This window comes from Melospiza georgiana, chromosome 20, assembly GCF_028018845.1.
Source record: "Melospiza georgiana isolate bMelGeo1 chromosome 20, bMelGeo1.pri, whole genome shotgun sequence".
Lineage (NCBI taxonomy): Eukaryota > Metazoa > Chordata > Aves > Passeriformes > Passerellidae > Melospiza > Melospiza georgiana.
In genome coordinates, this window is record NC_080449.1 from 5,061,241 (window position 1) to 5,074,319 (window position 13,079).

The following is a 13,079-nucleotide window of genomic DNA, read 5'->3' on the forward strand; positions in this document are numbered from 1 at the left end:
TAACACGGTTTTTATTTTGAGGGTGAATGGATCCTTCCCATGGGTTAGCAACAACTTAATGACTGAAAGTAAAATATTCACTTAGTCTTCTTTCTTAAAATATGTATTATAGTTAATATTTTAGAGAAAAATGGGCTTAAATCTAAAGTCCAATTGAACTTTATAGGTACTTGTCCTCAGTCATCATTAGTTGTTTTGAAAATCCATTCCATACTCCTGAAGACATTTATAGTTTGAAAATTCCTGCTCTGTCCTTTCTGGTTTTATTCATCCAGTTGTTTTTTTTCCTGCTGTCAGTGACTGCAGTCTCTTTTTTTGTTTTCAGCAGAAGTTTACCTCACTGCTGGAGACGTGCTGTAAAAATGACACTCTTTATTTCCACATTACATCCTTAGAGCAGATATAATGGCCTGGTTAGTTCTTCTCTTGTGCTTTATAGCTGGAATTATTATACTTTTACTATTTCCTATGTAGCCTCGTGCAGTGGACGGTGAAATTGGGTGTGCAGAAGCAGAGGTGTAATTTCCCACCCTGCAGTCTCTCTAGCAGAAGGCCTGACGTGCTGTGGCTGCCTTTGGCAGTGGTTCCTCAAAAATCAGATTTTTGTCTTTGTCACTGGGTAGGAAACATCAGCTGTGGGTCACCCATCCCTGGCAAAGCAGTTTGTGGGAAGTGCTGTTTTTCTTTGGTGGCACTTCCCTGCCATGGTCACCAGACCTGTCCCTTCCACCACCCCTTCTGCAAACTGCAGGCAGGAAAGCCCAATTTACCCAATCCAGAATTGGGGGAACTCTGTCAGAACTGTGCCTTTCAGGAGTTTCCATCTTTCTAATCCACCATCACCTCTGTGTTCTTTCTTCAGACAGGTCCCCCCTGACTGCCCACAGCTCTCCAGTCCTCTTGCCTCACATTGCCACCACCCCATGCTTTCTAATGAGTGTAGCAAAAACATTTTCCTTTGCTTTCTCTGGTTAAACCTTGGCACAGCCTCGCTGCTATGGCTTCAAAATTGCTTCTGCAGGGGAGATTTTGGGTTTTCCTTCCTCTGTAAGTGTGCATATCTGGGTTTTTGATGCTGTAGACCAAGACCCACCCCTGGCCACCACACCATCACCTGCTCTGGCCTCTGTGGAGAGGTTCCCTTGGAGCTGCACCCTTTGCTGCCCCAAACAAGCCCCAGGAATTCATAGCCCACGCCAGCTCTTCTCTTTGTCTTGTTCTCGCCTGCTGTCAGCTTCCCCAACAAGAAATGATGAAGATAAATCTTCAGCAGCAGAACAAATGCAACCGCTCTTTACAACTCTGGTTATTTTTATTTTCTTTTTTCCCCCTTTTCATAAGGAGGAAAAAAGGGTTTCCTCGTCTCTTTTTGTTGTGAATTAATGCAGCTTTCTCTTTCCCGGTTCGGCCACCTTTCCCCTGCCCTGCATTCTGTCATTAAGCACAATCTCTGTCAGCTTGCTTCGGGTGAAATTAATGAATTTCTCACAGAACTGTTAATCATAGAAGCTTTGGTCCGTGACATGTGTTATAATTCAATGGGTTTTTAACCTTCGCCCCGTTTTGGTAATTGGCAAGCGGCATCATTTGGCTTTTATTAAAGTGGAAGGCAATGCGTTTTCTTTGTTTGCCTGGACAGACTCTGGCAGGGAGACCTGTGGGGCTGCTGACGCCCAGGGACACGGTCCCACTTCCAAGCTGGCAGGGCGATGGGGCTTTGAGAGCTTTATCAGTTCAATATGGACCCCCCTGGCAGGGGCAGCTCACACCACGGGGTGCAGCCAGGCTGGAGGCAGAGCCCAGACCAAGGAGAATTTGCCCTGCCAGTGATGGGGACAGTGAGGGGGACGTGCTGGCTCGTGCCTCTCCTTTCTCTTGGGCTTACCTTGGATTGGAACAAGGGTTTTCTGTAAACCTCTGGGTTTAGCTTCATTTCGAACCTTTCAGCAAGGATTTTCTGTAAACTTCTGGGTTTAGTTTCATTTTGACCCTTTCAGTTTGAAACAGGGGTTTGCTGGGATTGCTGTCAGAGTCAAACCCAGCAGTACTGGGGAGACATCACTGAAGGGACCATGGGTGACACCATTCGTGTTGTCACTCTCATGGATCGGGTTTAAAGGCACCTTTTTAAGAAAGGGCTTGATCCTTTTTCTAGTCAGCACAGGTTCACCAGTCCCCATCCAGCCCCATGGATTTGGGCAGATATTCAAGATTTTGTGTTCATACAAGGAGACAATGTGCTTTAACTGAAGACTGAAGAAGACAAAGTCATTGCCACCTTTTCAATTTTGTTGGTTTGAGGTTTTTTTGGTTTTTTGGGGGTTTTTTGGGTTTTTGGTTTTGGTTTTTTTTTTTTTTTTTTTTTTTGTTTTGTTTTGTTTTGTTTTGTTTTTTAATTTCTGCAGCAAGAAATATGGCCAGCAGCTTCTTCATATATGTAGAGAGAAAGAACCTGGTCTTGCCTTTAGAGTAACCTCTAGAGTGGAGAACACAAACCCACTTTAAGGATATATATGTTAGAAAAACCCTCAGAAGACTACATGTGTGTGAGTTGTGTGGATGGTGGCATAGGACAAATCCAAATTGCACTTCAGATCTGCAGCCCAGGCTGGTCCAGAATGTGGAAAGGGGAGTTATTTGCTCTGTCCAAGAGATAATCTTGTAGCCCTTCTCCTAAAATGTGCCCACCATGAGCTTTTAGGCTCACCTGAGCTTAGATACGTGTCAGAACCATCACGAAGGAAATAAATAATTAAGACACCATGTTAAGATGAGTTCTTGGAGAAGTGCTTGACCTCGGGGTTAGGAAAAGAAAGTTTGGCTGCTGCAAGCTTTACAAAAGAGGAAGTCCTGGATTGTTTTTATGTGAGGAAGGAAGCTCCACTTAATTGTTATAATTTTCTATAAACATGTTAAAATACAAATGTTTCGAGGATTGTGTCACTAAAGCTCCAATTTAGCAAAGCCCTGAGCTATTTGCTTACATCCCCCTGTAGTCAAATCTATCAGTGGGACTTAACTGTGCTTTTGAAGTTAAGCACATATTTAAGTGCCTTGCTGAACTGGGGCCAATATTGGCACAGAGAAACACAGATTTAGAGCCTAATGACTGAGCTCATTTAGATTTGGGATGGGCAGAATGGATTTGAATCAAGTAAGAACTGGCTCAGAACTTCAGCCTTCATGTGGAAGCTAACTCAGTCCAGGGCTTTTTGCATCATTGAAACAGCCTTCCTTGATCTGTTTTGAACACGCAATGGAATGTGTGCAAGAAATCCTCTGCTCCTTGCGCTCACCTCAGTGTGAAGATGTTGTTTCAGAAAATCGAGCACTGCCAGGGCAAAAAGAGGAGCAAGTGAATCCTGAAGGGGACTTAGTAAAATAAACACGTGTCAGGGAATGTCCGAGGCACCAACACTTGTTCGAGTAAACCCTCAGCATGGTCCTTGGGTCCTTTGTGCGGCTTTGCTCCAGACTGCTCTGTACTTTGGTCAGGATTTTTGGGAATTAGAATAGACCAGAGATGATTTGAAATTGGCAGTTTTGATGAAGTCACATGATTTTGACTGGAAGAAAATGGGATAAACTGTCCTATACCAGGAGTCAACCTGAGTTAAAGCTGAAGCAATTTCATTCTCAGATGCCATTATATTGTTTCTTTCCTGAGGAATGCACATTTTCTGGAACATGTGATGATTGACCACTGCTAAATGGCAGTGCCCATGCAAGAGCTTCTGTAATCCACAAATGTATGTGATGGGTTCTTTGTCTCAACTTCCTACTTGGAGATATTAATTTCTCCTTCCTAATTCTGCATTTGCAGAGCTCAATTCAGGATCATGACTTCAAAATTCATTGGGATTTACGGCTGACAGTAGCTGATACCAAATTGGAACCAGTAGCTAGAGAACCAGAAATATTTAAATTAGAAACATTTGGTGGCAGTGGTTGTTTTTTTACAAAAAGTGAATGGTTGTATTGTTTGTCACTGAAGTCATTCATATAGAGTTACAGACAGAGAGAGCTGCCCAGATGATCTGCTAACCAAGGCATAATCTGGAGCCTGGAGGGGGTGGCTAAAAATGTTCCCTGGCCATTTCAGAAGACCACAAGGGGACTTGTAAACAGAAAGAAGAACATCACAATAAGTGTTTCTTAATGCCTTTGTCTGTGGCGTTTCAGTTCTGTAGGACTTCTAAGCCCAGGCTTGCTCATCTGGTGTCCTGATCTGAACTCCAGAAACCAGATTATTTTTCTCCTTTACATTGATGGAAATGAAAAGCAATGCCACTGGCTGCGGTGACGTTGCTTCAGAATTCCCTCTGTGCAAATTACAAGGGTTTTCTTGGGCCCATCCTTCCCTCTGAAGCCATTCAAGTCTGAATTCAGTGCTCCACTAATTCACATAAGTATTAGATTAAATGTCTGCTTTTTTTTTTGTTGTTGTTTATTTTTTCAACTTTGAAGAAGGCTTTCAGATTCTGGGGCAGTTTTGCAACGGGCAGTCGAGGTTTGCAGTATGTGCTTCTGAGAGTGGCTTGGCATTAGTGCTCTTCTTTTTTTCCCCCCAGTGAGTCAGCTTCCTCAGCACTGCAGCCCTGGCACAGGACACACTCGTGCCGCTGCCTCGCCATCTGAGAAATGGAGGGGAGCAAAGTGAGAGTTGGCTCTCGTGGGCCAGACTAACTGGGATGTGTAGCAGGGAGGGTTCCACAAAGCATCATTTACACTCTCGCCCAACATCCAGTATCAGATGTTATCACTGATGTCAGCTGAGGATTTACTCAAACAGCAGGACCCTGAGGTTGGTAGGGTTAGGGAGAGGTTGGTAGGGTCCTGCTCTGCTTGGGGACCTGCAGGGTGTGAGGCTCACGGTGTGTAAGGAGTGTGTAAAGCCTGTGGTTCACACCTCTGGATGATCTGTGTTGGGCATTTGCCAGGCAATAGCACCTGTTCTCCTCACCTTGTTTCTCAGGTGATGGCCACCTGGGCACAGGGACGGGCTGCTCACTTGTCCTGCTGCCGCTCCATCCACAGCCATGTCAATCCTTTCAGAGTGAAATCCACAGTAGTTTAAATCTGTACCTCAGGCTGTGAGATGCAGTGACTGGAAACCGTGTGAAGTCCTTGGTTAGTGGGTGGGGATCCTCCTGAAAGCAGAATCACCCTGGACAGGCCAGCTCTGGCACAGGATCATTCATCCTGCAGAGGTGATGAACATCATAGCTGTGCTGATAGCCAGGGGTTTGTTGCATGCAAGGGTATGGAATTGGCCAACACAGGGGTGGAATTCTCCTTCCTCAGCTCTGTCAGCAGCAATGCTTTGTGCACCATGAGGAAATAAAATATTTCTGAATGTGGAAATTGCTTATAGCTCATCACACTCCAGGGAAGGACCAACACTGAACAAGCAACCTTAAATTACAAGCAGTGGGCACTTCCCATATAGCACTAGTCAGGGACAGAGCAATGAGTTGTGCAGGTACATAAATACTGTCATTTAATCTGATCTAGAGCTCAGTAGAGACATGTGCAGATGTGCTTCTCTATCAGTAACATGGGGATAACAATACCAGCCCAGGTGTCTCGCAGGGGTGTCACAAAAATTAATTAGATAATGTCTGCACAGTGCTTTGAACACAGCAAAACACCATGTACATGTTAAGTCAGGGCTTACTAAGCTGAACAGGGCTTTAGTGGCTGTTAACCCTTTTTTTCTAGTGGACAGAAATAACTGCTTGTCATCTATTTCAAAATATGTATATTGATACATTGCTTTCCCTTCTTTCTATAATTTTCTCTTTTAGTTTCTTCCCTAAACAATCAGATGGTGAAATAAGTTAATGTTTTCCCTCCCCAGAACTAATTTAACTGTGTTAAACTTAAATTAATTATTAATTTTATCAGCGAAATACCACCTTGTAGGGGTCCTTATCCCAGAAATTTCATCTCTATTCCAGAAGCACTTTGCACATAGAATCATGGAATGGTTTGTGTTGAAGGGAACTTTAAAGGTCATCTGCAGTAAACAGAGACATCTTTAGATCTGATTGCTCAGAGTCCTGTCCAACCTGGCCATGAATTTTTCCAGGGATGGAGCATCTCTGGGCAACCTGTGTCAGTGTTTTACCAGCCTCATTGTAAAAATATTTCTTCCCTCTCTCTAGGCTAATCTCTCCTCATGCTTTATGATCTTCAACATTTTCATTGCTGTTTTGTTGAGGGGCTACCCGATACTCATATTTTAAGATGTGCTATAATGTTTGAGTCAGGTCACCAGAGATGGGGAAAGATTTTGTGTCAATCAGACATCTCTGTGTGTATAAAAATTAAACAAAAATCTCTTTTTGCAAGTTGTGCTAAATGTTACAATAATTTTCCAGAGGGAGAACAAGCAGTTTTCATGGGGGAAAGATTTTATGGATGGCAGGAGAGCAACTGGAGAGATCTGAAATGACAGCATGCTGCTGAGCTTGATAAGAGCTTATCAACACAGCTACACAGTTGATGTTTGGTGTTCCTCGTGAAGTGGAATAAAATGAATGTGATGATTTCAATCAAGCTTCTCCAAGATAAGAGTGTCTATCACAGAAACCCCCCCTCACATGTGGCCACTTATCACTGCCAATATCAACACTCATGGATTGAGCAGCTTTAAAATTGGATGGGGAATGAGGACTGCTCTTGGAGGGAGTGTTTTCACAGGAGAGATGGATGGATGGATGGATGGATGGATGGATGGATGGATGGATGGATGGATGGATGGATGGATGGATGGATGGATGGAGAAATGGGCATTAATACAAGAATAGGGAGGTCATAGTGCAGTGGAATATTGCAGAACAGAAGATGCTTCTACAGAATTGGTAGGCTCTTCCCTTTTGCTACAAACCCTTTAATTTGCTGTCTTTGTTACCACTGTGCCCACTGTCCTTCAGGACATGCACCAAGAGGCTGTGGAGCCCTTTCCTGAGCTGGGCTCAGGACTCTCTGACCAAAGTCTGCCAATCAGCCACTGCTCTTGTGAAATGGATTGAAATTATCGAATAACACCACCACCACTCCTTGTCTCCCTCCCAGCTGTGTCCACTACTCCTGCGAAGCCACCGACTGCCAGCGGCTGGAGATCGAGAACGCGCTGCTCAACTGCACCGGCGGCAGCGGCTGGGACAGCGGCGCCCAGTGCAACGTCAGCTGCAGGGCTGGCTACATCCTGCACATCCACAGGGACGATGATCTCGTCAAGAGCCAGGTTTGTCCTGCCACGGCGGTTTTTTTGTGATGCACAAGACCAGGGTGAGCAAACAGCTGTGGAGAAATTGAGGGATAACTCAGGGTAGACGCTAAAATCTCAGCCCAGCCCTGGGATAAGGTCTTGTCCAAATTCTTGTCGTCAGAACAGGAGCTCTTTGACTCTGTAGGAAGAGTTTCTGGCAATAAGCAAAGCTCAGACATTCCCTGAATTTAGAAATTTTCAAACCAAAATGTTTGAGTTCAGTCCTTGTTTGATCTCACTGGCGCTACTCAGCCAAACCATTTGGTTTCATTGAGTAGAGAGCGTAGAGGGGTTGGTGTTTTGGGAGTAGGATGCTCGTGTTTTTGCACAACGAATTTCTGGGTAAAATTCCTAATATTGAGTCCTCAGATTGAGGCTAACAACATATTAACTCCTTTGCAGTGTTTCAGTCCATCTGTTCCCAGCCCTGACATGTGCAGCATGGAGGGCACAGAAAAGCCCAAACCTTTTTGCTTCCAGACAAATCACCAAAAACCTCTCCCAGCAGGGCAGGCAATGCTCCCCATCCTCTCTAATCCATGCATTAATAATCCAGTCCTACAAAAGCAGCACATTTTCATGCGGTCAGGACGGTATTGAGGAAAGCTAGCAATTTGTTTAAACATCAAAAAAAAAATCCAATGCCTTGTGCTGGGGCAGGTGGATTAGGTGCACGTGCAGCATGGCCCTGGGAGCAGGATGCTGGGGACAGGGGGATGCAGGCTGACACCCCACGTTGTGCCCTCATCTCTACCACTGCCACATCCTCTGAGTGAGACATGGGGGTGGTTTCCCCCATCAGCACCTTCTCTCCCTGGCTGTGGGGGCAGCACTCACATCTGGGGCAGCCTCACATCTGGGCCAGGGGCTGGGGCAGCCACACTCAGCAGCCTGTCTGTGCTTGTGAAATACTGTGTTCTTCATAAGCTCACAGAGGGGGGAGACAGAGTGGAGGGGAATGAGTCAACCCTTTCAACTCAATTACAAAACAAATACAGGACCCCGCGAGCTGGGGCCTCTTCCATCCTAATTGGCATCAGCACCAGAACCCCAGCTCCAGCTGAGCATTTTTACAGAACAGAAAACCAGTTCTCAAAACAAGCTTGAGTGGCTGAACCAGGAAATTGTTGGAAGGGATCTGTACATGGGGCACATGAAGCACACAGGGATCACAAACCAAATAAAACAGCCTGAGTGTGCTTCACCAGCCCTGTGTTATTTAAATGCAGGCATTACCTTTTGGGTAGGCTCAGCCAGCTGGGCATGGTTTTGCTGGGAGAAGTTTGGTTTCAGAGCCTCGATCAGACTCATATGACAGGAGCAGAGGATTTTAGCACCCCTCACTAATGTGATTCACTGCCTATTACAACACGCTTCCTCTCACCCTGCTCTGCTCTTGCACTTCGTTGTCTTTTCCACCAATAAAACCCCCTGAGGCCAGTGGCTTTGTTTTGCTCAGTGCTGTGCATTCACTGTTCAAATCAGGGAAGGAGTGGAGCATCTTAAAAATACCCATGACCAGCTAAGCACATTAAACACGTGCTTTTAAAGTTTTGTTAGTGTGCTTCAGAGATCCTCTGGAAAGGAACAGACAGTTTCTTTCACTATCATCTTGTTTTATTTCTTGGCGTCAGGTGCTTCAAAACAGAACTTGTGGAACGTGTAGGCAAGAAATGAATTATCTGAGAAAGTCCAGAATCCATGGTCTGGATTTCTCACATCAAAAGGCATTGTGCTTCTTCCTTACTTGCTTTCCAGCTTCAGTTCCTCTTCCAGTCACAAGCATTTGGGGGTGACAAAAGGCACATGGGTGGTTGTCCATGGCCAGAGGGACCTTCTGCCATGACTTGCACGAAGCTGTTCCTTGTTTCATTTTTGTCATTTAATTGGTTATTTCACTTATTTGACTAATTGGAGGGTATAGAGATACCTTTTTTCTCATTTGACTGTCAGTGTGTGGAGCTGCCTGAGGAAGAGGAAGAAGGAAGCAGCTTTGCACATGTTGATGTTTCACACTCATGGGTAGGAAGGAGGGTGAGGTGCAATGTCTCAAAGAGCAAACTGACCATCAGTGGCTCATGACCACTACATGCTGGTGAAGGTGATCCACAGACCAGTGGAAACACCTTTGTTTGGCATCTGAACCATATTTGTCTTCCTTTTTCATTGAAAGACAGAAAAAAAAAATGGCAAAGAGAGCAACAAAAAGTGGCATTTTCAAAAGCACCTTGGTGATGTAGGGGCACAAGTCATATTTCAAATCAATCTTTTACATCTAAAGGGTCTTTGAAAAATCTTCTTAACAGTTTCTGCACTTTCTAGACTCTGTGTCTTCTGAAGCAACCATTTTAATCAGTTTTAGGGCAAAACATTCATTCATTCCCTCTCTGAGAAACTCCCATTCCCAAATTCTGTTAAAACCCTGTAAAATCACCAAACCCTAAAACTTGTCAGCACTCTGTGCAGCAGAAACTCTTTGCTGCTTGAAAAGAAAAAGAAAGCTGAGCTGTTTACAGACTCTTGGGCTCTCTCTCATCCTCATTTAGGGACTTCAACAACAACAACAAAGGGCTTTGCATAGTGATGGAGCAAAATCCTTCATGTATCTTTCTCACAAAGAAGATCTTGGGGATGTTTTCATTCTCCCTCCCTGATTTCTTCCCACCCCCCTTTGACAACTCCATCGCTCTTTCTTGTCTTCTTCCTCTTTCCCCCCTTTGTCTTTCAGTGCTTCCCTCCCCCTTGTCCTTCACTGAAAGCCCTGCTCATTCAGTGACTTGTTGTCATCTCTCCTTGAAGCTACCACCACTGCTGCTCTGGTCAAGAGGTGTTATTTAAAACCCAGCAGCTCCCTAATGTTGTGCAAAGGCATCATCAATCATGCCAGGAAAAGAAAGCACGGCTCATGTGGGTTCAATTAGAGGCACAGTAGTGGGCAGAAGTGGAAGAATACTTAGAGGGGAGGGCACAGCTGTTCATTTTTAAGGAGAGGAAACTTCACACGTGAAGCATCACTTGAAGAAGGGGCTGGCTGGGATCTTGGGCAGCAGGAAGGAGACATGAATTCTCCCAGGCTGTTAAAAGTCCCGAAAAAGAAATCTTTCTGGCACCAGATTTGTTTAAGTTTGCATCCTCTTCACTGTATCTTTGGAGGCCCCTTTTCTCTCCCCCCTCTTTCCTCCTTGCCCACCCTCCCTCCTTGCTCAAGCCTCTTTTGGAAGGCAGGACATGAAGGGAAGCAGTTGCTGTGATGCCAGTCAAAGCAGCGCAAAGTGCCCAAAGTGACAGCTAATAAACCAGACGAGAAAGCCAAGTGCTTCGTGTGGGCTGCTGTGAGCTGGGTGACCTTGTCAGATCAGACAGGCGAAACAGGCACGTGCCTGCTCAGCTCCGGCTGGGAGAGCTGCACAGGCACCGGCAGATGCTGCCATAAGACCCAGCACCAGATCCAAGGGCTGAGTCGTTCATGAATGCCTCCAGGGTGAGGCATGGAGCTGGGGAGGGACAGGATCCTGCTCAGCAGCCAGGGGTGCTGTCCCTGGGCGCTGCAGTGATCCCACCCTCAGGTGTGACGCTGAAAATCAAAAGCTGGTGGGTGCCATCAGCAATAATTTCTGGGGGAGGTTTGTCCTCTTTGCTTCCAATCAGAGCCACTGGTCTTTGTGTCCATTGCAGGGAGTGCTCTCTGCTGTGTCCTGCAGCAGAATTGCGTGTGCTTCGAGTGATGACATGATAGACATGCTCTAAAATGTGCCATTATTATGTCTGACCTTGAAAACCTCAGCTTCTATCGTACCAAACATGGAACAAATTACTGGGAAAAGCTGAGTGGCCAGGGTCTTACCTCCAAGTGCACAGCTTCTCTGCTGGGGAATGGCCTTCCCAGTGTGCCAGGAAGAGGAAAATCCATAGGGGTCTGAGAGCCCTTACAGATTAGGTTAGGGGCTTTGTGGGGAAAATATCACAGGGAAAAACCCAGAGATGAAAACATGGAGACACTAATTATTAACATTTTGATATCAAGGTCCAGAACAAGGGCACAAAGGTCAGTGAGAATGTGGCTGTGGAGAGGAATCTCTCCCAAAGAGAGATCCCAACCTGTGGCACTTCCAGCATGCTCTGGTGTCCTGCTGCTCTCTGCTAACAAAGGCCACAGGCTGCAGCTGAAATACTCTCACAAGTGGTAGCCTGGGCAAAACAATCCTTGTAAGGTGTGAGTGACGTGCACAGATATTGCTTCTGTTTGAATTGTTGTGTTATTTTCTGGTTTCTGTTTCTTTGGTGCTCTGCAGAGGTACATCTGATGTGCGACGCTGTCGTTAGAGAAACTTCCTCATGCACCACACTGTGTTTCACCAGCCAGTAACAACTAGTAGAAACATTAATTTATTCCTAAACTAGATCACAGCAACACCAATAACTTTATTCCTGGAGCTGAATCGCTTATCATTGATACAGCTTCTCTCTGCTCATCATGGATCCAGTATCCAACATGAAGCTATGCAAGGCCCATGTCTTTTCCATAATATTTGGATAGCCCCTGACATCATTAGCTTGAGTTTATTGACATCAATAGCTTGGGTTTATGTTTTAAGTTCCAACAGCCACATTGCTGCTGTGTTATTTGATAATAGCATCTGTTAAAGGGCAATGGATGGATGGCTTTGTTGGGTGCTGGAGCAGCTCATCCTGGAGTGCTGATGGTTTGCAAGACATGGGAATATTCTGTATGATCCCTTCTCCTGTGGCCATCACACTGCAACACCCTGGAATCTTCAGGACATCAACTGCCTACAGTTTATATACACTTTTTAATGGTACAGATATTCTGATAAACAACAAAGGCAGAATTAACAGCCATTGGGGAGAGAGATTATTGGGAATGTGAACACACAGTATCACTTCACCTGATGGCTCTGAGTATCCCAGAATGTGCTACTCTGAGTTTGTAGAAAAGACATTTTTTTCCATCAGCAGTGCTCCCTGTTTAAATAAACTCCACGGTCTAGAAAAGGGGTTTTGTGCCCACTTGGGAAGTGTCCAGTTTCCCAGCTCAGGGACTGCTTTTTCCATTCTGAATGCAACCATATATCAAAGGGAGACAGGTCTGAACTTCTGTTGAAACCATTAGGGTGTTTTTGCAAAAAGGGAATCCAGGTCCCTTTGATGTGTGCTAGAAAAATTCCCTTTCCTTTTATAAACCCAGATCAATGGCCGGCGGTGCAAATCTCCTGTGAGCATACCAGCCCTGAATAAAATATTCCCTGGAGGCAGAGGAGTGCTGCTGTATGGCTTGGTCAGATTCCTTGCCAGCATCTTCCCCTTCTCATGTTTGGGTTTCTCACATTTCTTAACCTCTGTCCCTCTCTTTATTCTGGTGTGAAGGGAAGAGTTAGATTCTTCTAGCTTTTAATAATTTTCCATTTTTAATTAGAAAGTGGATATGTTGTTTACTCAGTTCTCTCTGCCAACATCTGTTTGTCCTTCAGTCACTCAGTAAATTCATCTTAGCTTTAGATGGGTGGCTTCTTTACTTCCCCCCCCCTATTTTTCTTCTTTGCCCCTAGCACTCCAGGATTCCAGTGTGCTGTGCAGTTTGGATTATTCCCCAGATCCACAGAAGTTTAGTTTCTGTGTAGCTGTGATGGTAGAGTGACTTTGGGGAAGTCAGAGCACAGGCACTGACACTGTGTACATCCTCTCAAGTTCCAGGTGCCAGTTATGGGCAGGACACTCTGGACACTCATGGTAAATTTCTCCTAGAAGAGTTCTGTCCCTCAGGCATTCGTGTCCATGGTGTCAG

The 13,079-nt window shown here is 45.2% G+C and overlaps 1 protein-coding gene across 1 annotated transcript in view; it reads left to right on the forward strand.

Annotated features, from left to right (window-relative positions):
- The window catches only part of PAPPA (pappalysin 1), a 175,474-nt gene that overhangs the window by 130,013 nt on the left and 32,382 nt on the right, over positions 1-13,079 (forward strand). The window contains exon 14 of the mRNA XM_058038277.1: positions 7,081-7,252. Coding sequence (XP_057894260.1) covers positions 7,081-7,252 — 172 coding nt within the window. The remainder of the gene's footprint in view (positions 1-7,080; positions 7,253-13,079) is intronic.